The sequence below is a fragment of the Arctopsyche grandis genome, chromosome 13 (genome assembly GCF_051622035.1).
Source record: "Arctopsyche grandis isolate Sample6627 chromosome 13, ASM5162203v2, whole genome shotgun sequence".
In the NCBI taxonomy this organism is placed as follows: domain Eukaryota; kingdom Metazoa; phylum Arthropoda; class Insecta; order Trichoptera; family Hydropsychidae; genus Arctopsyche; species Arctopsyche grandis.
This window is the reverse complement of record NC_135367.1, coordinates 17,894,409-17,919,368: the sequence shown is the minus strand read 5'-3', so window position 1 is coordinate 17,919,368 and position 24,960 is coordinate 17,894,409. Positions and strand designations below refer to the sequence as shown.

Below are 24,960 nucleotides of genomic sequence, written 5' to 3'. Positions count from 1 at the left end.
ACATAATCACAATCTATATTTGTATAATTGGCCAAAATGATAAAATATGGTGCCCTTATGAAGTATGGATGGATTCGAAAGTGGTAGAGCTATGTAGAAATATGTTCCGGCACCTTTTTTAAAAGCCTTGATAAATTGTAATATGCAGAGACCGGTGGACAAGTTTCCTTTGCCCACAAAAAATGTTTTACTATTGTCAATTACTATTGTTTAACAAAGCAAGAGAGCAAAAAAAAAGGTTGATAATAGAAATTGACGTTTGTGAACCATTTTTTGTGGGCAAGGGAAACTTGTCCGCCAGTTTTTGGTAATAAGCAGACTGAGGCGGTAATAACAAAATAACAATAGACCTCTTCATAAAAGTACAAAGGAAGAGATAAAAAAAGGTTGACAATAGTAAACAGAGAAATATTATAACATTTCTCTGATGGTGAATCATTTTTTTGTGTGAAAAAAAACCGTCCACGCCGATCTCTGGTAATAAGTAGTCACCGGAGCCGGAGGGGGCTGTGTATTGTTCAAAGGTTGTAAATGCATTGTTAAAGGTTTGCCGAACAATGAATAGCACTGTGACTATCCTACCTCTAGTAATAAGTAGTCACCGAAGCCTGAGGGGGCCGTGTATTGTTCAAAGGTTGTAAATGCATTGTTAAAGGTTTGCCGAACAATGGATAGCACTGTGACTATCCTACCTCTAGTAATAAGTATAAATAAAATTACCATTTTATTTTCACGATTTTTTATTCTGATATGAAATTTTAGCTGTGGTTACATTAATCGATAATATGTACAATATACAATAAAAAATTGTGCATATTTTACAAATAATAAAAAATTCAAACTCGATTTTGCATAAAAAACGACAAAAAAAAGTACAGAAAAATTATAAGACTGAATCACGCGCTATTAAATATTAAGTGGTATATACGAATTAGTTCTTCCTGAATAAAACTTTATGAAAAGTAGATATGTCTGGAATGACACTTGAATTACTACTGGCAGGAAGATTCGGCTTGTTTCCTCGTATAGATCTGGAACGATACAAAAAAGCAAACTTAGTAACAATGCAATGTTAATGCAACTCAAATGAAAACTTTTAAGATGTACCCGAATTTAGAAGAGTTGTCATGACTGGCACTTGACGTTGGATTGCGAGGACTGACAAGGAAGCATTTCATCGGTTGCCCATCAAGTTGTCTATTATGGTAAACATCTACCGCTTTTTGAGCATCTTGCAACGAGCTATAAATCACCTCTGCCGTTCCAGTTCTGACGAGCTTGGATTCCACAAGTTTTCCAATGTCGCCGAATAATTCCTACACACGTGAATACAATTACAAATCTGACATTGAACGGTTACGTATTTAAGAACTCAAATTAAAAAAAAACAACGCTTCTTACATGTATGTCGGATGCTGTAACACTGTTCTGAAGGTTACTAACTACAATTCTGAATCCCGAAGATTGCGGTGGAGACATTGGCCTTTGAGTTCGGTGTGATGCCATTGCTCTCGAATGTGATATCGGAGCAGAGTCATACTTGGCTAATGAATTGGAAACAGATTTACCACCAAATGGACGCTTCTTTAAAATTGATACGGGACTAGTTGGACTGGTGTCTCTTATGTAAATTGCATCATCCGGTTCATGAATCCTAAAATAAATTTACAATATCAATATACCGATCTGTCATAATATGAAAATTAAGTTTAGTTGTGTTAATCAAAAAACACTTTAAACCTGTTCAAAATTCCAGAACTTGATATTGACGATACTCGGACATCATTATTTTTGGCTACTATTTTGAAATTTAAGCTTGTTCGCATATCACCAATAAGGGGCTTGTCTCGTAAAGGTTGTTGATTGCGAATTCTCGACAAAGCAGGAAAAGAAGGTGGCGGTGGTAAAAAGTGAGGTACATCGTTGTTAACCATACGTATTATTGGTTTTAAAGGTGCAGGAACATATTCTGATACAAAAATCAACATGTATTAGTTAAAAAAGATTACCATAAACAATCTAATTCTAATTAACAAACCTTCATCCATCGATATATCCATGCCATATCCAGATATCGGCAAGACCGGACTCATATGTGTGTTACGAGAATAACGAGGAGATAAACCAATAGGAGATGGATGAACTTGTCGTGTCAAATCTGAAAATATACCTGAAATGTAAAAAGAAAACATTAAAAAAACCATTTATAAATTAGATATTGTATTTTAAATCTGAATTAAGTGAGACCTCTGTTGATTTGTCCTTTGGTTCTTATGTTAAGAGTACCGTTTCGATTCTTTTGTATAGCTATGTTTCCGAAAGGCGACCTGTTTATTGCTCCGACTTTGCTACCCTGCAACATCGAAAAGAGAATACTTGATGTGTCAATAATAAAATAGACGAACTAGAAATTAAACGAATAGAATAATACATCATATATACCCTATTCATCCGAAGTTGGTCTAATTTCAATCTGGCGTCCTTTTTCTTTGCGATTTCGGCAAGTTTATCACGAGCGTCAGTAATTTGGGTGCGTTTCTTCAAAATTATTCGATTCCTGGCATCATTGGGCTTTTTGGTGACTTTGGGTCCGCTACGTATCTGATGAACATTTTTGGGCTGCGACTGTGGAGGACCACCCTTCCGCACTCTTAAAATTAAAACATTATATTAAGATAACGCTATCATCCTCCTTCCGAGAGAATTACTTCCACTACCTACTACTTTTTGCAATATAACTAGTTGATATTTGAATAATTTTAAGTAAAAGTTGGAACCAACTTAATCTAGTTGGCTTTTATGTAATATTCAAAAATAAACTACTTCCGGTAACGATTGATTCATAGTCATTGTGATCGAGTAAGGGTCGAAAATCACTTTTAGCCATACAATCATAAATGTACCTACAAACATTCTAACCACATAGACTAATATATTAATAACAAAAATTGCGAAAAGTGCAAAATTTTTAACGCACAAAAATAGTACACGCACTCTTAAAATAGTGCACACGGTAACTTTATACACTGGACAAACAGCATATTCATAGATCGCAATATAACTATGAAAATGCACGTTCAATACATGTCTTCCAATTTCGAAGCAACACTGTGTATATATGGAGTCATACAACTGTCAGTGTTGGGGTTGTATTTAGTGATCCAAATTCAGGAATGTCTTGAATAATTGACAGAAGTTGAACGGTATGATATAGAGAGGGTTCGGAGAGTGTGCCGCAAACCTGGTGCGTCGCTGTTTCCTTATGATATCGTCCAAACTGAGTTCCATCGTCGCGAGCTGACAAATCCGATTTCAACTTGAAAACCAGCCCGATCGTCGGAAGCCGACACCAGACAGCCCAATACCCGTCAACTCGTCAACCGAGAACCAACCCACATACAAGCGGCCATGCTACTAACCTCGTCATTAACGACCATACTTGATCAAACTCCAAATAAACTTTTTTTAATTGGTACTTCCCGGTATCTGGAGCCATATTTAAAAATCATTTTTTATGTATATAATGACACATTATTAATTATAATGTAGATTCCGGAGATTATAAAATCTTAGAGATTTAAAAAAAAGTCATACCCCACTTTTGTCTTTAATTAAAAAGTCGTAAATTGATAAATCATTTACGACTGTAGGAATCTCGTCATCGTCATCGTCATCGAAACATTCGAGAATATTCCACAACAACAAACCACATTCCTCGCAGAACTCACCACACGTAAACAACACGTGCACTTCTTGGAATCAATCGCCAGTTTCTTCAAGAATGTTCCACCCCTCACACTCGAGCGGAACAAAACCAGTTGACCCACAGCAGCAAGCGTCGACACACAGCAGCAGACCAGTCAACATACAGCTCCTGACCAGCCACCACTACACTACGCGGACTTGGAAGATCAACCAGCCGGACGAGCCAGCAACACACTGCCGTATCCAGAGACCTTCCGAACATAGCCGAACAACGAGCCAGCAACACACTGCCGCATCCAGAGACTTTCTGAACGGTTCCCGGAAAGGTTGCTCGAAAGCGGTACCCGCACGGGAAAATTTGGCTATTGTCGAAACCCACTATGGACAATTCGCCACTACGATCCGCCCAGAAACCGGTTTGAATTCTCGCCCGTCCCCACAAATTCTCGTACGCGCAAGTAGAAAATTTGAGTGAAATACTATTGTCCCAAACGCCCATCCCCACCTATCGCCATATACACACCATTGAAAGTTCAACTGAAATACTTTTCGCACTCGCCGAAATTTTTCCCTAAGGCATACATATATGAACGCGTGAATTTTTGTTTGTTTTCTCGTCACTAGTTTGTGTGGTTTATTTTTATGGTAGGATACTATAATATTAACATATGTACTTACTACTTTTTTATATTTTTTATTCGATTTTACATTCTAGTTGATTTTCAATTTTGTATTTTAAACAACAATTAGCGGTGAAATTAATATCAGCCAAATATCATCGTATCCTGTCCAGTGGCTCGGCATTTGGGGTGTCTGGAAGTAACCAGACTGATTAAAATATATTACATTGGAATTCGATTATTTTTGTTTTTTCTTGTTGATTTCTCAGTGGTGCATTTTTTTTATACCTGCTATGACCGATAATCGTTCATCGTACGGTGGCCCATTTTTTTTTGTTTGCAAAAGCTTATCTCAAGACAGATCTTTGACACGACACTTTGATCTTTGACACGACACAGATCTTTGACAAGACACAGAACAGACAGAAGGATGCAAACACAAACTTTATTTTAATTGAAATATGAATGTGCTTTTTCACACTACCATAGTGTGAAATAACCAAAGTTGAAGTACATAGTATATTTAAGGGCTATTGGCAAATGATAATAAACTCGGGTGATGCTTTTAAAATTATAAATTTGTATACATTTTATTATTTGCAAATTTTCGAAGCAAAATTTGGTTCAAAATCTATCAAAATGTCCAAAGTCTATCAAAAACCATAACAATGATTGTTCCAATGTTTCCATTATTTTTAGTATTTTCGTCCGCCGAAAGACACCCCAAATGCCGAGCCACTGGACAGGATACGATGATATTTGGCTGATATTAATTTCACCGCTAATTGTTGTTTAAAATACAAAATTGAAAATCAACTAGAATGTAAAATCGAATAAAAAATATAAAAAAGTAGTAAGTACATATGTTAATATTATAGTATCCTACCATAAAAATAAACCACACAAACTAGTGACGAGAAAACAAACAAAAATTCACGCGTTCATATATGTATGCCTTAGGGAAAAATTTCGGCGAGTGCGAAAAGTATTTCAGTTGAACTTTCAATGGTGTGTATATGGCGATAGGTGGGGATGGGCGTTTGGGACAATAGTATTTCACTCAAATTTTCTACTTGCGCGTACGAGAATTTGTGGGGACGGGCGAGAATTCAAACCGGTTTCTGGGCGGATCGTAGTGGCGAATTGTCCATAGTGGGTTTCGACAATAGCCAAATTTTCCCGTGCGGGTACCGCTTTCGAGCAACCTTTCCGGTCACCTTTCTGAACATAGCTGAATGCCGAGCCAGCGACACTCTACCATATCCAGAGACCGCTGAACGACATACTTTTGCCCAAATATAATACCTTTGTACAACCATAGACAAACAAAAAAACTTTATTAAAACAAGCACAACAGTGTTTCGTTAGGCTGGGATACGGTCAACACACGGTACCCCGCCTACACGACTTTTTGCATCGTGATGGTGATATGGAGGATGAACGAATGAGACGACTGGCATGTTAATGCACGTGTTTATTATATGACAGCTGAAGACAGAGTGAGTAGTGGCTCTCCGAACCCAGCCGGGTTGGTCCCCACTCGCAGGAAGGCAACCAAACTCGACCATGTCGTATAAGCGAGCCGCCGCATCACTCCCCCCCAGCATCAGCGATACCAAAATTACAAAGAAACAAATTTTACAAAAGAAAAAAATTATTGAGTGGGGAGAAAAAAATTGTTGACGTGGGTCATCCGCTGTGTAGGTGTACCGCCCTGAATGGTCGGTAGATTCGAGGGCGGTGACGTCGCGAGCAGGACGGTGGGTGGTCCGATGGTCGCGCCGATGCGATGCTGCGCCGGCGCCGCTCTTCCGAGGCTGATGTCGGTTGGTGGGGCGGCGGGGGCGGCAGGGGCATCGATGTGGTTGATGATACTCCGAGCTGGACCGTGAGTCGTTGTGGCTCGTGGAGGTGTTGTAGCGCTACCGCCCGTCTCGGCGTGACGACGCTCGTGGGGACGGACGGGGCCTTGATGATGATGATGGTGCTGAGGTGGTGTATGTCTTGTGGTGCTGGATGACCGTTATATGTGTAGTGGATCGCGCATGACTCCACATCCAGCTGTCAAGATCGTCGTCTCATTCGCTCCCCCATTTTTTTAAAGCACCTGTCATCGACGTTGTGGCTGGACTCCAGGTAGGTAGGTAGGTAGCCGTGTCTGCTCGTTTATTGTCACCCGCGGGCCACGGCGTGCTGTGTTGATGGCGATGGGGGCGCGGCGAGGCAGGGATGAGCGGCATGTTGAAATTGATCGAGGCTGCGTGGCTCGATGTCGGGGGTCACCAGTATGGAGGATGAACGAATGAGACGACTGGCACGTTAATGCACGTGTTTATTATATGACAGCTGAAGACAGAGTGAGTAGTGGCTCTCCGAACCCAGCCGGGTTGGTCCCCACTCGCAGGAAGGCAACCAAACTTGACCATGTCGTATAAGCGAGCCGCCACATCGACATAAATATTTGAAAGTTATAAATATTTGTTAAAAAAATAAATAAAAAAAGATATTCATGTCTCAAAGACTCGTATCAGGGTTTTAAAAATGAAGCGGTGAAAATTTGCTTATGTGCATGGGCATTTATTATACGTGGGATCCAGTGACAAGTTTGTTAAGACTTTTGCTTCTTTTGTATAATGTACACAATCACCTGGTATTTTAAGTTGTTTTTATATTGAATTTATTTATAGACTAGATAGAAAAAGAAATGCTGAATGTCTTTCTATGCATGAGAGATTATCAGAGTTGCTAAAATGTATTTCCATTTTAATTGATAAATCATTCACGATTTTAAAAGTGATACCACATTTCTAATCGATTTAATGTTGAAACGAATGGCTAATTTGGGTGGATCCGATCCGATCGAAGGTTTCGATTTCGGTCTGAAGTAAATTTAAGATATGGCAGATTGGCAGCCCCAGTGACAGGAGATTTGAGGTGGCCGTGTGGGGCGTGCGTAGTGCAGTGGTTTATTAAATGAATTCGACCGAATCTAATCACTTTAATTTTTATCTAGAAATTTAGATATATTGTTGTACATATATGGAATCATCACACAAAACGTAATTGGAGACTTACAAGCGCACATTTAAACCTTTTCGATCCAACCATTCACGAGCAAAAAAATAAAGAACAAATGACGACCCCTGCAGACAAACAATTTTTAAAATTGCTAAAAAAAACACATTAAGGTCAATCATACCTATCCAGCACGACCCGTATCCTGCAGGTGTCATGCAAGTGCGGATAGTATTCTTTGGTACATTCTATATGGACGCGCATGAATGCGTAAATGCGCATGCGCGAATGGAGTATGAATACGTCCATATAATGTACCAAAGAATACTATCCGCACTTGCATGACACCTATTATTGTCGAGTGAACTTTGGCGGGTAATCGCACGTGTTTCTGTTTTTAATTAATAGATTTTTTTGTAGAACAGAATACAGTTAGACGGGAGCACCAATCGAGGGCACAAATGGTAGTCAGTAATTTCACAAAATTCTTTTTATTAAAATTGAATTCCAAGTGACCAACAAATGCAATGTTAAAAAAATTGCGTTTGTTATGTATGCAAAGTTAAAAAATTTTTTGGTCATGCAATGCCTTAGTGAAAAATCCAACCTATTGTTTTCTACATTCGAAAAAAAAACTTTTAATCGTAATTAAATTGTCTTTTCAGGAACCTTCGATATTACTCAAGTAAATAACGAAACACAAACTGAAACATGAAACACAAACGAATTCAAACAATAATAGCAAATACACGGTTAAGGGTTTTCAAAACTGATAAAAACAAGAACGCATTTAATTGAAAGTCGATCGCACGCTATCTCTTTTGATTGCCGAAATATTGCCGAAATCAGTTTTCAGAATTCCGCATTGTCAACAAATTTAGATGCCAAAGAAGAATATGTGGAAATGAATATAGACAGCTAATTGGACACTTAAGAAGTTACTCTGAAATGTGTTAAATATCAACAAATGAAAAAAAACTCTAAGTTAACCTTAAGTAAATAGTTTGTTTTAACCTGTGTATTCTTGAAAATTTAAATAGAAAAAGGCAGATATCAAACAAACGTAAAAGCATAAAGGCTCTTGACGTAGATAAACCAGGAATTCTTAAGTTTTTTTTCCCCATGAAATGCAGTGGAACGGCGTTATGGCAAATTTTTTCTCAGCATTTTTTATGTTTCAAACGAATATTTTATATAATATAGTTTGAATATAATCTTTTCTAATAAAAAAAAATTGACAATAAGTGAGTTCTGGCACCTTTTTTTTCAAAATAGCTCTGCTTAAGACTATATACATATGTGCATAGCTTAGGAAATATAACATAAATGGAATTCAGATTTGGTTAAACTGAATTGGGTATTTTCAAATATTTATAATATGTAAATAATAAATGAATTTAAGAAGAAAACACGATGTTATACTTGAGTTTTATTTCAATATATCATTAGTAATACAATCAATAATTCTGACAAAGTAACTACATAAATAACACTTACACCATATACATACGTACATACATACATTCATATGTATTGAAAAATTCAATTAATATCAAAAATTTGCTTAGTACAATATATAAACAACATAATAAAAGCAAAAAGTTTATGTATCACTTGTAAGTAAGATTTTTTAAATTAACATAGTATTAATCAAAATATGTTAAGTAAGAATTAGTTATCACATTCAATACGATAATTACAAATACAATATTAATAACATTTCAAAATATTAAGTTTGATCATATCAGTGTATAATGCAAATAGTTGTGACATTTAATTCTAAACAAAACATTAAAATGTGGTTTTGTGAATATTTAGAGATAAATTGAAAATAGTCAATCCTATTCTGGAAATTTATTCATTCGAGACATGTAACCTATTTTCAATGTAAATTACACAATATCTACATGAAATTTTTCATAACTATGTAGTAAAATTCAATTGATTGAGTACTGTGAAATTACTTGAAGAACATACAGTTTAGTTGGTCCACTGTAGGATGAGACTTAGGATAAACGTATGTACATGCTATCTCTTTCACCACCCACGACCAATAGCATTTCGTGCAGACAGTAGAACATTGTACGCGCGAAATGCAATTGGTCGAAATGGGGTGAAAAGGACAGCATGTTCGTTTTACCTACGTGTCATCTTACACCGGATGGACAATAGTTAAATACATTAATGAACGAGATTTCAATTATCTAATTATAAATAAAAAATATATGACATTACTTGGAATTTCATAAATTGTTTATAATTTTCAACATATAATAAATATTATACTAATTTGATACAATAGCGAATCTGAAAATTTGATCACAAACTTATCAGAAAACCTTTTCAAAATCCATCTATTATATAATAGCATCCAATTTTTTATCGACATATTAAGGAAATATACCTATTTGGTGTTTGTTAAGTCTATACATACATGCATTCATGTAATTTTTAATTTACATGAAAATATCATTCTGAAAACATCTAACTTTTCAATCTGTTTGAAGATTTTACTCTTGTCAGCTTCTTAGATAAATATCAGAATATTACATATTTTAAAAATACAGGAAACATTATATTCAAAATGAATGATTTAAAATGTGTACCAGTAAATATGTATTATGACGAGTTCCGACTATTTCTCGTGGTCCGGCCGCTTCTTGTGTTCATTGAAGAGTAGTAAAAATTAATAGCTCTATTAGGATCACAATCTGCAGCAATAGCAATACGTTCGAGTAGATCTAATGGTATATCTGGACCGAGAATATTTAACAAATTCACCATGCACTCCCTAAACCGCATTTCATCAACTACAATTTCATCTACGGTGCTGCTACTCTCTGACCCCTAGAAATTTAAATTCAATTAATCATCATAGTATTTGTATTTATGTACATGTGAGTCGTTATATTTGAAAGTGGCATAAGTCCACTTTTCTTCATTTCCAGAAATATTTCGCAAAACCTTAAGCGGGCTCTACGCTCGCGCTGTGCGCGGCAGTGAACACCATGCGGCAGTGAACATCACGGCCCATGCTCGATATGAAAAAATGTCACCGTACGCTACTGCTATACACATATGTATAAGCTAAGTAGGCATGTCAATAACAAATCAGGCGTGTAGCCGCTCGAGTACGAAAATATTAAACTTAAGACGAAACCACTTTGGTGTTGAATCGTACATATATATGAGAATGTTAGTAAATTACGAAATTCATACGAAGAAATAAAATCAGGAGCAAACAAACTGGCCAGGAAGTGGGGAGAAATTTTTGCATCAGGACCCAAAATTTCTAGCTACGCCACTGGCGCTAAGGGGTTAGTAAAAAGTAGTAAAAACATGTTACCACACTCATTGAGTCGCGGCGCGATGTTCACAGGCGAGTGAAGAGCCCGCTTTAAACATAATGTTTTTCGTTTAACAATATTTAAAAATATTGGTGGCCGTAATACGTTTATTCTGCTTTTCCGAAATTCTGGACATATCGAATTAAAAGAAATGATAACAATTTGTGAATTAAGTCAAACAGAAATAGTGTTTTTGAAACTAAAAATTGGAATTCCGCCACTTAATATAACGGCTCATATTATATATTAACATATTCCGTTTCAATTTAGTTACATCGTCAATATTGACATCCTCTAAAAGGGATTCTAAACTTAGTTGTTCAGATTCTGTATCTCTGGAACGGTTCATCTTTCCAATATTGTTTCCCATTATAGTTCGAAATGAAGATATCGCCGATTGCAAAGATGGTGATAATTCAGCATATTGTTCACCGTGTATCATATCGCCGTGAGTTACTATGAACTCAATACACAATTCCTAAAATTTATATTTCAAAAATATCAGTACTTTATGTAAGTTAAATAAAATTATCAACTTATTAAATTTTACATACTTTCAGATATTCAGCATTGTATTGATCGGCAAAATTTAAATAATAGAAAATGTTATCTTTATTTAAGTGTCTGGATGATAGCGATTTCTCGCATGCTAATTTCAAGGCATCCAGTTCATACCTATCTCCGAGCAACACAAGTTCCGACAATTGCTCAGGACTGGTGAGATCCGTATTAAGTTTTCCCGTATACAAATAATACAGTAACTTTCGAAAGAGAGTTGGACTTGTGTCATGAATAACAATCCGCCTAAATAAAAAAACATTAACTATAAAGAATAAAATACTTAATAATTGGTAAAACAAAAAAGCCTTGTAAAAATAAAAATACTTGTGAATAGCCTCAATCATTCCGGACTGAAGTGCTCGTCTGAACCAGTCACATCTTGATGCTAGAACTACTCTGTGAGCTTTGATAATGACAGTAGCACTTTCTTCAATATTTGGATTGGAGCTCTTGTTACTAGTTTGTTCTTGAGCAGTTGATATCGAAGCTAAATGATTAATTTAATTTAAATAAATAAATTTTATAACATATTTAAAATAAAAATTATTTTACAAATCAATACTTCTACCTGAAAGATTTTCAAAGAGTTGTTCATTCATTTGAGAAATCGGTGATTTTCCAGAATGAGAATTATTAACTGGTATTTCGAATACCATATCTGTGAACTGTTCTGAATCTAATAGTTTTTCAGATGCTTTTGATAAATCACTGTGGAATAATTTCGGAGATCTCATTAAAGAGCCAACTAAATTGAGCTGCAAATGGTATTCAACGATGAGTTATAATTATTTAGCGTACACACATACATACATATGTGTATATAAAGTTAAATTCAGATTATTTAATTTATATTTTATCACATACAGTAAAGTTGTTATGTCTCTTTTTATTTGATTTTGAACTTTGATGATCCTTCTTATCTTGTTCTAATTCTTGTTCTCCGTTCAATCCCGAAGAGCTCATGATTTGGTGTTGACTTGATGTAGATTTAAGCAATCCCAAGTTTACAACGCCTATAGTGAAAGCGTCTCTTTGAACCAATGAACAAATTTTCACCATTGTATCATGAAATATTTCATTATGCAGAACTAACTTGGCAAGAATTCCAGACTAAAACAATAAATTTAATTGAACTTAATTTTACCAATCATTACATAATAGTAAAACGTTAAAATTTTTAAAGAATGATTTACCACTTTACTAGTGGCAACCTTAAAACAAAATTTAAACTCTCTCCATTGTATTTCATCGTCAACAGCTGTGTTTACTTCTTCGAGTCGAAGTAGGAATACTGGTAATTCTTCAATAATTTGTTCTAAGTTGTGAAAAACAGATCGAATTTTTCCTGCCGGTGTCATATCAGCAAAACATTCTCTGAAAAATTAAAGGATAACATTTAAAATGTGAATTGTATCAATAAAAAAAATATAAAATATAATATAAACGTACTTCTTTTGCATTATTTGCATTAAAGTGTATCCCGTTTTTTGATATAAATGTTTCAATTTGAAATATTCTCTAACTTTGAGGACTTTCCGAAGCGCATTCTCTGAAGGAAAAGCGTCTCCAACCCCTTCGAGTAATTCTGCGGTATCAGGTATTACAACTTTCATTACATGTTCAATGTTCATCTTAAAATCAAACACCAGGGAAGATAATGTTTCTATTCCACCTTCAATCTATAAAATGGGCGAAACAAGATTAATATATACCTGACTATTGTTTCAAAATTTCTACAATTATATATGTATGTACCTCTGGAACTAAATAAGTGGCGATTTCATGCTTTTGTGCCTGTGTTAATGAATTGAATGTATTTTTTAAGACCTCTAAAAGTGTACGCAATTGATGCGTAAATTCTGGCAAACAAGATCGGGCATATTTGAACACTTCGTGCTTATCACTTCTCGTAAGTTCAGTCTTTCTTTTAGTAAACAAATCACACAGCATCACTATTTTAAGTAGTACTAAAATAAAAGTGGCATGTTAAATGGATGGCAAAGAATTTTTATAATTTTGATGATCTTTCATCACAGCTAAAATTTTAATATTAAAAATATTTGGTTAAAATTTTGTATTATTTAAAATTACCGACAGCAGCTTCCTTTCCAGCTTGTTTAATTACTAGGCATAATTTTACTGGATTAATTCCAAATCCTTCCCCAGGTTCATTGAAATATTCTATTATACGTTCTGCACTGGTATGTATGTCATTTACTAAATCTATAATCTCTGTAAATATAAAACGGAACCATATGTAGCGATTATTTTCCAAATGAATGATGTTTTTATGTGATAATGCTTACGCTTCTTCAAACCCATATTTCTAATATAAGTTTGACAATTTTCTACGAGTTTGGTCATACAAGGATAGTCTTTAACGATGTCAATAACTTGAATGGCGATATCTTCAGTCATCGCATTGGGTAGGCACTCGGTATATAGCCAGTGTATAATAGAACCAACGACACCTTCCGGAAGACCAGTAAACGGAGGCGGGTGAGAAGTCCATGGTAAATCATTTCCCAATAAACCCAATATAGTTGAATGAACAAGAAACTATAAACGTGACACGTATAAATAAGAAATATAATATAAATATAGGTGTTTTTTATGAACAGAATTTATACCTGTTTATGATCTTTAGTCTCAATTGTAATATCTGAGAAAAACCCCTCCTCTACAGCAGTCAAGAAACTATAATCTTCAATTGGAATGAAATCTAGATCTATATTGTTATATCGATTACAATGTAAGGTACACCATCCTTCACAATTTAAGACTAAATCATTTTCTAATTCATAGGCAGAAGCCTACAAAAGCGGCACAAAAATAATTCCCAGTTTCAATTACTAACATGTATTTAATATATATTATATATATATATTCATTATAGTAGCCATAATACCTTAAACTCAAAGTGTTCACCATATCCACCGAATCTTATGGTTGTTCTGTAATTCGTCGTATGTATTGTATAGGTTTCACAAGAAAAGATTGGAATATTTTCCAAACTATTTTTTTCAGGAATCCATGTTACATCCCCAGTAGGGGCCAAACAAAATTTAGTTCTGAAATTGGATTTCATCGAAGTTCTTTCAATCATATACGTAGTAAATTTTATAATAAGATTGTTTTTATCTATTTACCCTTCAAGACCGTAGACTTCATCAATGTTTTTTCCTTGGTTAGAACAAGACTTTATCTGAAGGAAAAGTTTTGTATTAGATTAATCATTTAAGTTGTATACATTTCAAACATAAAATAACTATATTTGATGGATAATTAAACATATTAAAAGTATTGAAAAGTTTCAATTAAAACGGAATATAATTTCTTTCAAATATCAAGAGTAAAAATTTAACAATTTTCCTAAGAAATTTGTATCTTCAATAAATTTTATTACAGGTAATATGAGTAGTTTACAAAAATCAAAATGAATGCACGTCTATTAGAACACTAACTCTAACATTATATGTATGAATTTTTTTAAATATTTTTTGTCTAACGTATGATTTTTTATTATTATTAATGGTCATGTCATAACTTAAATTTGAAGGTTATTTCAAATGTCAAAGATTTATTATTAATATTGAAAAATGCTACATACTCTCTAACTTAATAATAAACAGGGATTGGAGTATTACTTATATACGTATAAATATTCTCATACAAAATTAATAGCATACATTTCATTGGGTTATGCAAGCTATCAAGCAATGATCATTTGAAAAATCGAATTAAAACACATACTGAATTCAATATATAATAATAATAAAAAGACAAAATTGGTGTGCAAATTTAAACAATCTATAAACGTCTAGCATTTTCAATAGTAATACAGTTCATAAAATGTGAAAAACTACGCGATACTGTAATGAAAATCGGAAAAATATTGAATCTAAAAATAAAATATAAAATGAGAAATCTTACAATCCAGCAGCCGACGAAGGAGCTCATGTTTGATGTTTAGCTTCTTTAGGTGCTCCAGAACCGCCCCTCTTAGTGCGCCCCACACTCCACACCCCACACACCCCACACCCCACAACCCGCTCTCTCACCGTCTCTTTCCCCACTGCGCAATTCTTAGTTAGATGTTGCCAACCTACCTCCGCATTACAACCCTATACAATTTTCTTAAGAGTTCAGATATGATACTTGGGTTAAATGGACTACTAGTCATATGTAAACCAGTCACAGGACAACCGGTCGCGCTAGATCGGTCACACGTGATAACCCGTCTTTTAGGGTGTGACCAGTTTTCTCGTGACCAATTTTAGGGTGTGACCAGTTATAGTGTGACGGGTGATCACGTGTGACCGATCTAGAGCGACCGGTTGTCTTGTGACCGGTTCACATTTGACTAGTAATCACCGAACCGATACTTGGATATCGCTATAATAATCATTATAATGAATAAATACACACAATTCTAATTAAATTATTACATTATAATTTTAATATTCTATGGCTGCTGCGGGTTTAGAGCGAAAACACACAGCAAGAAACATGGCACATGGTTTTTTTGGATTCCATCGAAAAAATATGGCATGCCTAGCACATATTCATGGCACGCCCAGCACACACCGTCTCAAAATCACCCCCTGGAGTGATTTCGGTAAAATTGTATCCTTGCTTGACAGTGATTGATAACGATGTATCCCATATTTGAAGAAATGTAGGAGAACCCCCACAGCGGGGAGCCAAGCACACGACGTGCCATTCTTTCCTGTATGATTTCGCCCTTAATCGCATATGATCGTTGCGCGTTCAGTCAATATCGACCAATATCGCCTTGACCTTTTCTGTACTGAATATACATATATAAATTCTTAGCGGTTTGTAATGGCGCACCGACATCTCAGCGCAAATCAACTTAGCGCCGACCTTTCGGCGCAGACAACTCAGCGCAATGACAACTCAGCGGATGATAATTTAGCGCATGGACTATTCAGCGCAAAAACAATTTTTTCAATAAGTTTCAAATGCGTTTTCAAAAATAATTACTGTATTGAAATTGTCGGTCATATCTACATGATAATTTCATAAATGCGAATAAATTTATTTGATACTCTTTGTGCCTTGAAATATTACGCAAGCAGGGTTTCTCAACTAAGGACGCAAACAATTACTTTTAAGCAGGGTTTCTAAACCGGGCACAATGGCACAAAGAGTATCAAATAAATTTATTCAAATTTATGAAATTATCATGTAGATATGACCGACAATTTCAATACAGTAATTATTTTTGAAAACACATTTGAAACTTATTGAAAAATTGATTTTGCGCTGAATAGTACATGCGCTAAATTGTCATCCGCTGCGTTGTCGTTGCGCTGAGTTGTCTGCGCTAAGTTGGTTTGCGCTGATTTTTCATGTCACCTTCGTTATATACCCTATTATTTCTTAAAAAATAAACATTTTTGCTTGTCCAAAAGATGTAAGATGCTTATATTTGTATCTGAATCATTATTATATGTAAAAACATCGGGTATTTAATATTTTAAGATATTTTAGGAGATTTTAGTGAGAATAAGGGCTATGCCTATGCGTAGGGACGAGAGCTCCGCGAAACACTCCATTGCATACTAGAAATATGTATGTGGTCCAGTGCGTAGTGAGCAATGAGCAGTGACTCAACTGTCTGCGCATGCGCCACTGCTATAGCTGCGCCATACAAACATTTATATTATAATGATAAATCAAGTAAATTTTGGAAATATTACATTTGTAGTTCCCTAATGAGAGCTTGTCTTCGACTGCGATAATTTTCCCGCTATTTAGATATGTAGTGATCCGAATAATATAAGCGTTCAACAGAGCAATTTTCAAAGTCTTCATAGATATGTCCAGGGCCGCGCCTACCATATGCACAAATGTATGCAACGCACACAGGCGACTGAATTATAAAGGCGGTCGAAAGAAATGGCCGTTATCTCGTAATGCAACCTGTGGTTTCTATTTAGGAATTGGTTATGGAAAAATTCGTAAATATCGGGTGTAGATATCGGTAGTGTGGACGTAGCCAATGAGAGTCGAAAAAATTTTATTGCTTAAAAAATACGAAACAAGACTTCGTGCTTGTTAAAATGCATTTAGGTTGTCTTGTTGTATAATTGCGGATAACTGTTTCAGTTATAACTCGCAACTAGAGGTAGGATCGGAAGCGTGCTTTTTCCAGGAAACAGGGCGTTTTGGGTCTATTTTCCAGGAAACAGGGCAAACTACAAAGCTAGAGAGCATAAAAAAAAGGTTCATCATAAAAATGAACAAAGCACGGCGAACAATGAACAGCGCAAAGTTGGTCCGCTCTTTACTTGCAACACACCCGAACTACAATTCGGGGAAATAACGAGATAGCAGGTATTGCTCTGGTCCGCATAGAGCTACATACGTCTTTTATGTGCTATTATATTTGCGACTGTCTGATGTATTTCTTCTAGGATGTTGAGTATTGGTTGGTCATCGAAAGAACAATGTCCCAGATTTGCGATGGGGGGTAAAAACACTAAATTTTCATGAATGAACTTGGAAACGTTCAGTCTCTCTTGTCGTCTGGTCCTGTTCAGAACTAAACTTTTTTTTTATGGTTAATTTTTATTGTGATTAAATTGTTCAATACTATATCCCGAATTGATATAATTTATACAAATGTTGGTAAAATTAAAGAGCGGCCGATTTAAGATTGCACACAGGCGGCCGAACTCCTAGGCGCGGCCCTGGATATGTCTCGTTTTAATTTTATTCAATATCGTCATCTGAAATATCAATTGTATTGAATTTCTCTGTGTCGTAATTATCTTCTACCATTTTTTCTATACCACTTCAGAAATGTTCAAGAAACACTGGTTTTGCCACACTCTTGTTGGGAGAGGCGGGGGTTGGGGTATAATGAGTGTTGCTAGTGGCAAATCTGTGGTGTTTGCATCGTAACAAGAGTAAAAAAACTTGGTTATTGAACTTCGGGACCTTCAATAAAATACTTTCAACATATACACACAGTATATATGTATGTTGCTTGCAACATATGTATGTACATATGTACATACATAGCGGCGTAGCTAGGGTTTTTAAACGCCCCATTTTCCCTCCAAAGATGACAATTTTTTAATCAATAAAATTTACAATAGTGGTGGGTCAATTAGGAGTATTTTTTAAATTACCTATTCCTATTTTTTAACCATTAACTTTTATGAAATTGTTATTTTAAAAATGTTATATGCAAACATAATTTCATGGAAAATAAATATTTTGAAAAATACATATATATATTTTAACAATTTTGTCGTATGCTTTTAAAATATATCAAAATATCTTATAATTAATGGTCTTCTTTATTTTAGTTAACTATTATAAAAAAGTCATTTATTTGTTAACCTTTTAGTATTTTTTTATTTGATCAAAGTGAGTATTTAAGATAGTCGAGGGGATTTCATGAAAAAAAAAACATTTATTTACTACTACATGTTTTATTATTTTTTTATTGAAGTAAAAAAAAGAATATGTTTGCTAGCAAGTAACAATGACTAGTTTATGTTTAGAATTCAAAACGTGAGAATAAATTTTGACAAAATTACTATATTATTATATGCTAAGCACTCATATATTACATGAAAATAAAAAAAAGTTGAATAAATATACCTAAAGTACTATTTTTTCGTCAACACAAAAAATACATTTTAAGCAATATATGTATATATGTACATACTTGTATAATCGTGAACTTAATTTGCTCAAATAAAATATATATTTGTAGAAGTGTTTTTTTATGTTTACAGTTTAGGATCAGTCGGTCGCAATTTGACCATTTCTTCTGAAATTTCCCACAGTTTCTTAGCTTTAGCCATGTCGCTAGCCCCAGAGTGTACATCTTTTTCCTTGCAGTCCATAAAATATTTTCCACTGACATTTTCGAGCTCCTCGGAAACGGCAACGTGGACGGTTGTTTGGCATCCTTGCTCGGGGGTTTTGAAGAATCCTTTAATGATTAACTTCATTGGCAAGTTGAGGGGGAAAGGCACATTTCTCCAGATACCAGTATCAACCATACCAGGATGGAGGCAGTTAGCAGTTACGTTAGAGCCTTCTAGTCTTTTAGCCAACTCCTTGGTGAAGCAGATGTTAGCGTATTTAGAAACGTAATATAGATAACCAGGCAAGGTAGTGGTAGGATTGGGATTTTCGAGATTGAGGAATGCCAAACGGTACAGTTCCGAAGCGACTACGACAACTCGAGCCGGTGCACTCTTCTTCATCAAGTCTATCAGCAAATGAGTTAACAAAAATGGTCCGTAGTGGTTTGTGGCCATCGTCGTTTCAATCTCATCCTCAGTTATTGTTTTTTTAAACGTTTCAGCGAATCCAGCATTATGAATAAGAACGTGCAAGTTCTTTTCTGTTTTATTTATATCCTCAGCAAACTCGCGAATTGATTTCAACGACCCTAGATCTAATTTTTTAACAACTACGTTGGTGTTTTTTGTTGCTTCTACAATCTCATCTGAAAATTAAAGAATGAAATATTTATAAACATGTTTTTAGCTAAATATATTTGTAACAATGGACTAAATTCACCTTTCACTTTATTTGCAGAGTCCGTGTTTCTGCAAGCCATTATTACCCTCGCGCCTCTCTTGGCCAAATCCTTAGCAGTCTCCTTTCCAATACCTCCATTAGCTCCAGTTATTATAACTGTTTTTCCTTCCATTTTAGCTGTGCTTTTGCACTTGCCGAGAGTAAGGAATGCGTATAATTTGATCAACGAGATGACAAATACAACAGCGCACAGAGCAATCAAACCAAGAGCGACTATAACTCCGCAAAAGACGTGAAGATAGCTGAACTCAAATAGCGCCATGCTCTGATAAAAAATAAAAGTTAAATAATTAATCAAATTCAAATTACAGCATCATAATTAAAATATTGAAGTCAACATTTCTTTCTTTGACCTTTAGTAGATACTAATCAATTCGAAAAGAGTGAAAGTAAGCAACACATGCGAACAACTTTTTTATTTACAATTTCGATATTTCTAGCAAAACATTGTGATCTTCTAGATACGCTGTTTTATTTCATTCGATCTCTTTTCCCAAGTTTACAATGCCGTTGATTATGTATGAGGAACGTTGTAATTCAGTCACACTTGATATATATTTTAAATATCTGTTTGCGTTCGAGTTTATTGTATTTGTGTTCGAGTTGGTGTTCTACAATTCTACATAAAAATTAAGAAACGAATACGACGTATACTAAATCGTTTCTTTAACATTTTATTTAACTCAAATCTCCAGAGTGAACAGAATTTTCTTTTAGAAGTATATTTTATATGGTAAAAGATCGCGCATACGACAATCGTTGCCACGAAAATACAGAATATCTGGCACTAGAGTTCTCTTTAGTATGATTAGTTAGCGCACATAACTTAAGGTGATCGAGATTTTAGTGATTTGTGCGAGATCGCTTTGTGCGGAATATCTACCGAACTATTTATCATATATGAACCAATTTAATAATAATAATAATTTTCAAATTATAAAATACCAATCATAACTGTATCAATCATGATTGGATCGTATGTGCATACTATCAAATCACGGTCAAAAGGAAATGACTGTATACCTCTCTGCGCTTTCTTTTTTTTTGGTCGACAGTGCTTTCACTTTTACGATTTAAATTTAAGTTCATATATGATATGCACGTTTGTATATATGTACACATGTATGTGTCACTTTTAATGTGGTTTTGACATTCATGTTTAATTAACTATAACGATTGTGTATATTATATGTGGTGAAATTGTGAATAAAATATGTACATTTACGTATGTATTTTCAGCTCTGATCTTTATGGTCAAAGGTTGTGAAGTAGATGGATATAAAAAAGTATAAAAACTTAAAGTAAAGAGCAAATGTCGGATGGATTTCTATCGAAAAATATCAACCTGCAAAAAATAACGAGTTTCGACACAAAAAATAGGCATCTCGATATTCGAGAAAATATTCAAGTTAACGTGGAAATACAACCGGTTTTTTTTCCATTAAAAATGTTTAATATTGGAATCAAAATCCAATATTGTATAATATGAAATAATAATATGTACGCTTTAAAATTAAAATTTTTATTTTGATTGCTCATCTATGTAAGTTTACTATACTTACACAAAATTACCATTATTGAAAGAAATTGCCGTAACTGAGGAAAGAGAAGTGATGCGCGCCCTCACTGAGCCGATGCAAACTCAACACTGATTGATCAGTTTCTCCTGGAGTTATACCGAACCAGTCACAAGACAAAAGACTACCTTGGGAATTCCATATCAGCGCTTTTCAACATTTTATATAATTCTTGTAGACATAAGTACATGTATACATATATGTAATACTAATTTTATTGGTAGAAGTACACGGAGTTGCTTACTGGTGTATATTTTCGACTTAATTGTAAATGTATATTGATACATATGTACATATAATTATTTGATTTACGAAAGTTAAATAAATGGATAAACCTATCGACAAAATACTATTTTCTTATTCAACGAATGAAACTTTTCAATTATTATTAACTTGGGAAACTAAGTTAGTATTGCACCAGAGCCTTTTAGATTTAGGGGACTAAAATATTTTTAAACAAAAAAAAAACACTAGAAATTTTTCAAATAAAAATCTTGGAAGTTATTCAAATTTTTTTTTTAAATTATGATCAATTTTATTTTCATATTATTCAAATTATATTTATTTTTATTAATTTCAAAATATAACTATAAAAAGGGAATTCGCTGAAATATACACGGCCTTTTTGTTACTTTTCACTTAGCCGGTTACTGTCGTTAGTGTTCAATGAACTTTTAGTAAATTAAAATGAATAAAAGAAATTCGATGAGCCAAACAAAGGCTCAGTGAATTAGCAGTATTATCCAGAGATCTGGAGTGGAGCGTGGAGCAGGAGCGCGGAGCAGTGGAGCAACGAGTTTTTGCACTGAGCAGGAGCGGAGGCGGAGCACAAAAAAATGTAGTGCACCACTGCTCCGATATTTTGTTTTTATGTATTAGCATTTCTTTCAGAATTTAAAAATTAAATGAATGCTTTTTTTAATTTGTTTTTCAATTTATGATAAATTCAATATTTTATGGTTTATTATCCTGGAATCATTTGACATGTGGAACATCATGCAGTTTGGTTATATTATTTTATAAATATTTTGTTTTATATACTTTTTTCACTTATTGTTATTTTGTACAAATGAATGTGTGCGTGCACTTTCTAATTTTATTTTTCCATCGTGATCAAATTATATTCTTGATTATTTTCTCTATTCTTGTTACTATGGTAGTTTGGGACAACCATATGCGCACCGTGTAGTATAGTTACATCTACATATGTATTTATTTTCATGATAAATATATTAAATATTTTAATAATAAATAAATTGTCTATGTATAAGTAAAATTTTATAATTTTTTGTCTTATGTATATGAATAAAATTAATAAATTAAATAAATAAAGATGATAAATAATATGATTCCTATTAAAACTATTCGGAGCATGGAGTGGAGCTGGAACGGAGTTGAAACAAGTGCGAGTACTGAGGTGTCGGAGCGGAACTGGAGCGAAGCAACTCAAAAAGTGGTTGCTCCAGATCTCTGGTATTATCAATTGAAGATGAAGAAGCTTCTAAAATGTCTTTGAAAGATGTAATTGCAGAATTTGCGACTTTGAAGGCGAGGAAAAAGAACGTTTAAATTATGAGTTGATTGTCAATTTAATTTTAATAAAAAAAAATAATGCTTAAGGGGGGCCTTTTGCTAACATTTGCATGCGGGCCCAATTTTTCTAGTTACGCCACTGTATTGCACTCAGGGTAGATAGCCCCCAAAATAAACAAAAAAAATATATAAGAACATACATACATACATACATACGTAATTATGCACATTTGGAAAATAAATGAAAATCCCGATATTTTTGATTAATAGTAAATTATATTCAGTGGATTCTAATAATAAATGCTGTTTTTCAATTTTCCTGTTCTAAAAGATTAGTCATTTTTGTCACCGTCTTGCATTCGGGCTACAAAAATGTAATAAAAACCGGAATAACTAAATTAAAAATGGTTATAGATATTGTAATTTTGTCCTAAAAGATTAAAAATCTTTGCTCTATTAACATATTTCAAAATTGGATTATAATTGGAACTCATGTCTGGCACCGGCATAATGGCAACCAACATCTAGCCCCGCTTTTCCTGTCGAGCGTTCTCACTTTTACCTATAATGATTTATAAATCACTCGATTCTTATAAGAATCTAACTTGACAACAATTAAATCAAAATACAATTGGTATTTCCTAGGAAAATTTGAAAACCATTGACACATTGGCGTGTGTGTGATTTAATAAACACCTGTTTGCCTTACAATTTCCGTGATGGCGAAATAAAGTTTTACATTAAATAATCATTCAGGATTTACTATGCCAACGTACTGTGTACTCGTGAGAATTACATATTATGATTTTATTTAAATTCACTACATAAGACAACGTGCAATGAATATGTATAATGTAAATGTCGCAGTAGATTTAAGAGAAAAAGCATAAAAATATTATTTTAACATTCCTGTCGATGAAAAAGTATAGAAAGCTGTGCTATGAAATTTCACTGTGCTAAGTAAATTTTGTATTTTGGGTATACTAACCTCATCGCCATCTCGTTTTATAAAATACACAATATCTTTTAATGTGCCAATACTAGCCATCAAATTATTGAAAAACAAAAAATATTTGACAGGTGTATTGTCATAAGGAAACGCTTCCATTTTCATCGAGATGTTATTGCGAATTTAAACAGTTTTGGAAGCTGTGACGCTACGTTTTATTATTCGCGGTTGACATTTTTTACACCTAAAAACCTCTTTTTATTAAAAATTTGAATAATCATTTTTTCACTCGAGAGTGACAATAGTTTTATTATGAAAAATACTATCAATATCGAAGTCAATAACAAAGTCATTTGAATAAATTGTGTATCGAAAAAAAAATGCAAAATCATTTGCATAAGTTATAAAAACTTCCAGTGTTTTTAACCAAATAAAGCGTCGGAAATATATTCTATTATAAATTTTAAGAGAGCAAAGTAGACTCACGGATGTTGGATATGGAAACGTTGTGATCAAAATAAAATGGTGATTTCGTGTTTGTCGTGAGATGATCTGGAGTATACTGTGCTTTGTCGGAGATTGGCGTTCGGATGATGGTTTTGTTGGTCAACTTCTTGACTTCTAGTTCCACCACTACCGCCTCCACCACCTCTTCATCTGAATCTGAACGAGGGCATTGACCAAGACCGTGGCATTAGATTTTTACTAACCTTGAAAATTCGACAATAAACAGAAATCGGTAACTGTTAAGATATCATCCCGTTTAACTGAATTATGTATTTATATCAATATATATATAGCATATGAACTTCTCATTACGATACGTATCATATTTCAGATTATAAATTTTATTTTTACAAAAAGTTATTCTGTTAATATAACCACTAATATCAAAAGAGAAATATTCTGATATTATAGGTAGAAGTACATATGTATATTCAGGGCCGCCCAGAAGGGGGGGAGGGGGGGAAACTGGGGTAAAAGTTCTTGAGGGGCCTCGAGTTGGGACGTTCGACTGATCGATATTGATATTATATTGTTCTACATAAAAATACATA

The 24,960-nt window shown here is 34.2% G+C and overlaps 4 protein-coding genes across 9 annotated transcripts in view; 1 reads left to right on the top strand and 3 right to left on the bottom strand.

The window, feature by feature from the left end:
- Nucleotides 1-713: 713 nt before the first annotated feature.
- Nucleotides 714-3,431, bottom strand: LOC143921376 (uncharacterized). 2 transcript variants are annotated; one of them, XM_077444635.1, is made up of 8 exons: nucleotides 3,242-3,431; nucleotides 2,443-2,650; nucleotides 2,248-2,353; nucleotides 2,039-2,170; nucleotides 1,741-1,969; nucleotides 1,402-1,654; nucleotides 1,108-1,316; nucleotides 714-1,031 (listed from the first exon to the last, which is right to left on the bottom strand). In XM_077444635.1, exons 1-8 carry the CDS (start codon nucleotides 3,286-3,288, stop codon nucleotides 932-934), a joined length of 1,284 nt encoding a protein of 427 aa, XP_077300761.1. In that variant the 5' UTR covers nucleotides 3,289-3,431; the 3' UTR covers nucleotides 714-931. The 2 variants fall into 2 exon arrangements, with proteins under 2 accessions (XP_077300761.1, XP_077300762.1); XM_077444636.1 differs by having other exon boundaries at nucleotides 811-1,020; nucleotides 1,133-1,316; nucleotides 3,242-3,416.
- A 2,392-nt stretch (nucleotides 3,432-5,823) lies between these two features.
- The window catches only part of Zip102B (Zinc/iron regulated transporter-related protein 102B), a 31,168-nt gene continuing 12,031 nt past the window's right edge, over nucleotides 5,824-24,960 (top strand). The window contains exon 1 of the mRNA XM_077445122.1: nucleotides 5,824-6,610. The gene's annotated coding sequence lies outside the window, so the exon portion shown is untranslated. The remainder of the gene's footprint in view (nucleotides 6,611-24,960) is intronic.
- On the bottom strand, nucleotides 8,734-17,149 carry LOC143921733 (uncharacterized). 3 transcript variants are annotated; one of them, XM_077445104.1, is made up of 17 exons: nucleotides 16,975-17,149; nucleotides 15,182-15,372; nucleotides 14,398-14,453; nucleotides 14,157-14,319; nucleotides 13,879-14,061; nucleotides 13,555-13,807; nucleotides 13,340-13,480; nucleotides 13,004-13,215; nucleotides 12,698-12,927; nucleotides 12,442-12,622; nucleotides 12,113-12,358; nucleotides 11,817-12,003; nucleotides 11,573-11,735; nucleotides 11,242-11,491; nucleotides 10,962-11,165; nucleotides 9,947-10,187; nucleotides 8,742-9,866 (listed from the first exon to the last, which is right to left on the bottom strand). In XM_077445104.1, exons 2-16 carry the CDS (start codon nucleotides 15,206-15,208, stop codon nucleotides 9,960-9,962), a joined length of 2,724 nt encoding a protein of 907 aa, XP_077301230.1. In that variant the 5' UTR covers nucleotides 15,209-15,372; nucleotides 16,975-17,149; the 3' UTR covers nucleotides 8,742-9,866; nucleotides 9,947-9,959. The 3 variants fall into 3 exon arrangements, with proteins under 3 accessions (XP_077301229.1, XP_077301228.1, XP_077301230.1); XM_077445103.1 differs by having other exon boundaries at nucleotides 8,734-10,187; nucleotides 15,182-15,353; XM_077445102.1 differs by lacking the exon at nucleotides 16,975-17,149 and adding an exon at nucleotides 16,794-16,838 and having other exon boundaries at nucleotides 8,734-10,187.
- On the bottom strand, nucleotides 18,646-24,571 carry LOC143921066 (retinol dehydrogenase 14-like). Of its 3 annotated transcripts, none has more exons than XM_077444186.1 (3): nucleotides 24,389-24,571; nucleotides 19,823-20,108; nucleotides 18,646-19,748 (listed from the first exon to the last, which is right to left on the bottom strand). In XM_077444186.1, the coding sequence occupies exons 2-3, from the start codon at nucleotides 20,103-20,105 to the stop codon at nucleotides 19,021-19,023; spliced, it is 1,011 nt and encodes a 336-aa protein (XP_077300312.1). In that variant the 5' UTR covers nucleotides 20,106-20,108; nucleotides 24,389-24,571; the 3' UTR covers nucleotides 18,646-19,020. The 3 variants fall into 3 exon arrangements, with proteins under 3 accessions (XP_077300312.1, XP_077300313.1, XP_077300311.1); XM_077444187.1 differs by lacking the exon at nucleotides 24,389-24,571 and adding an exon at nucleotides 21,416-21,511; XM_077444185.1 differs by lacking the exon at nucleotides 24,389-24,571 and adding an exon at nucleotides 21,406-21,551 and having other exon boundaries at nucleotides 18,704-19,748.

Coding starts and splice junctions, on each gene's coding strand:
- LOC143921376 (XM_077444635.1), bottom strand. CDS start 3,288: ATGGAACTCAGTTTGGACGATATCATAAGGAAACAGCGACGCACCAG. Junction 2,354..2,442: donor ACCAACTTCGGATGAATAGG/GTATATATGATG, acceptor TCGATGTTGCAG/GGTAGCAAAGTCGGAGCAAT. Junction 1,970..2,038: donor GGATATATCGATGGATGAAG/GTTTGTTAATTA, acceptor TTTTTGTATCAG/AATATGTTCCTGCACCTTTA.
- LOC143921733 (XM_077445103.1), bottom strand. CDS start 15,208: ATGAGCTCCTTCGTCGGCTGCTGGATT. Junction 12,928..13,003: donor CCACTTATTTAGTTCCAGAG/GTACATACATAT, acceptor CCCATTTTATAG/ATTGAAGGTGGAATAGAAAC. Junction 11,166..11,241: donor ACAATGCTGAATATCTGAAA/GTATGTAAAATT, acceptor TATAAATTTTAG/GAATTGTGTATTGAGTTCAT.
- LOC143921066 (XM_077444187.1), bottom strand. Junction 19,749..19,822: donor CTCTGCAAATAAAGTGAAAG/GTGAATTTAGTC, acceptor TTTAATTTTCAG/ATGAGATTGTAGAAGCAACA.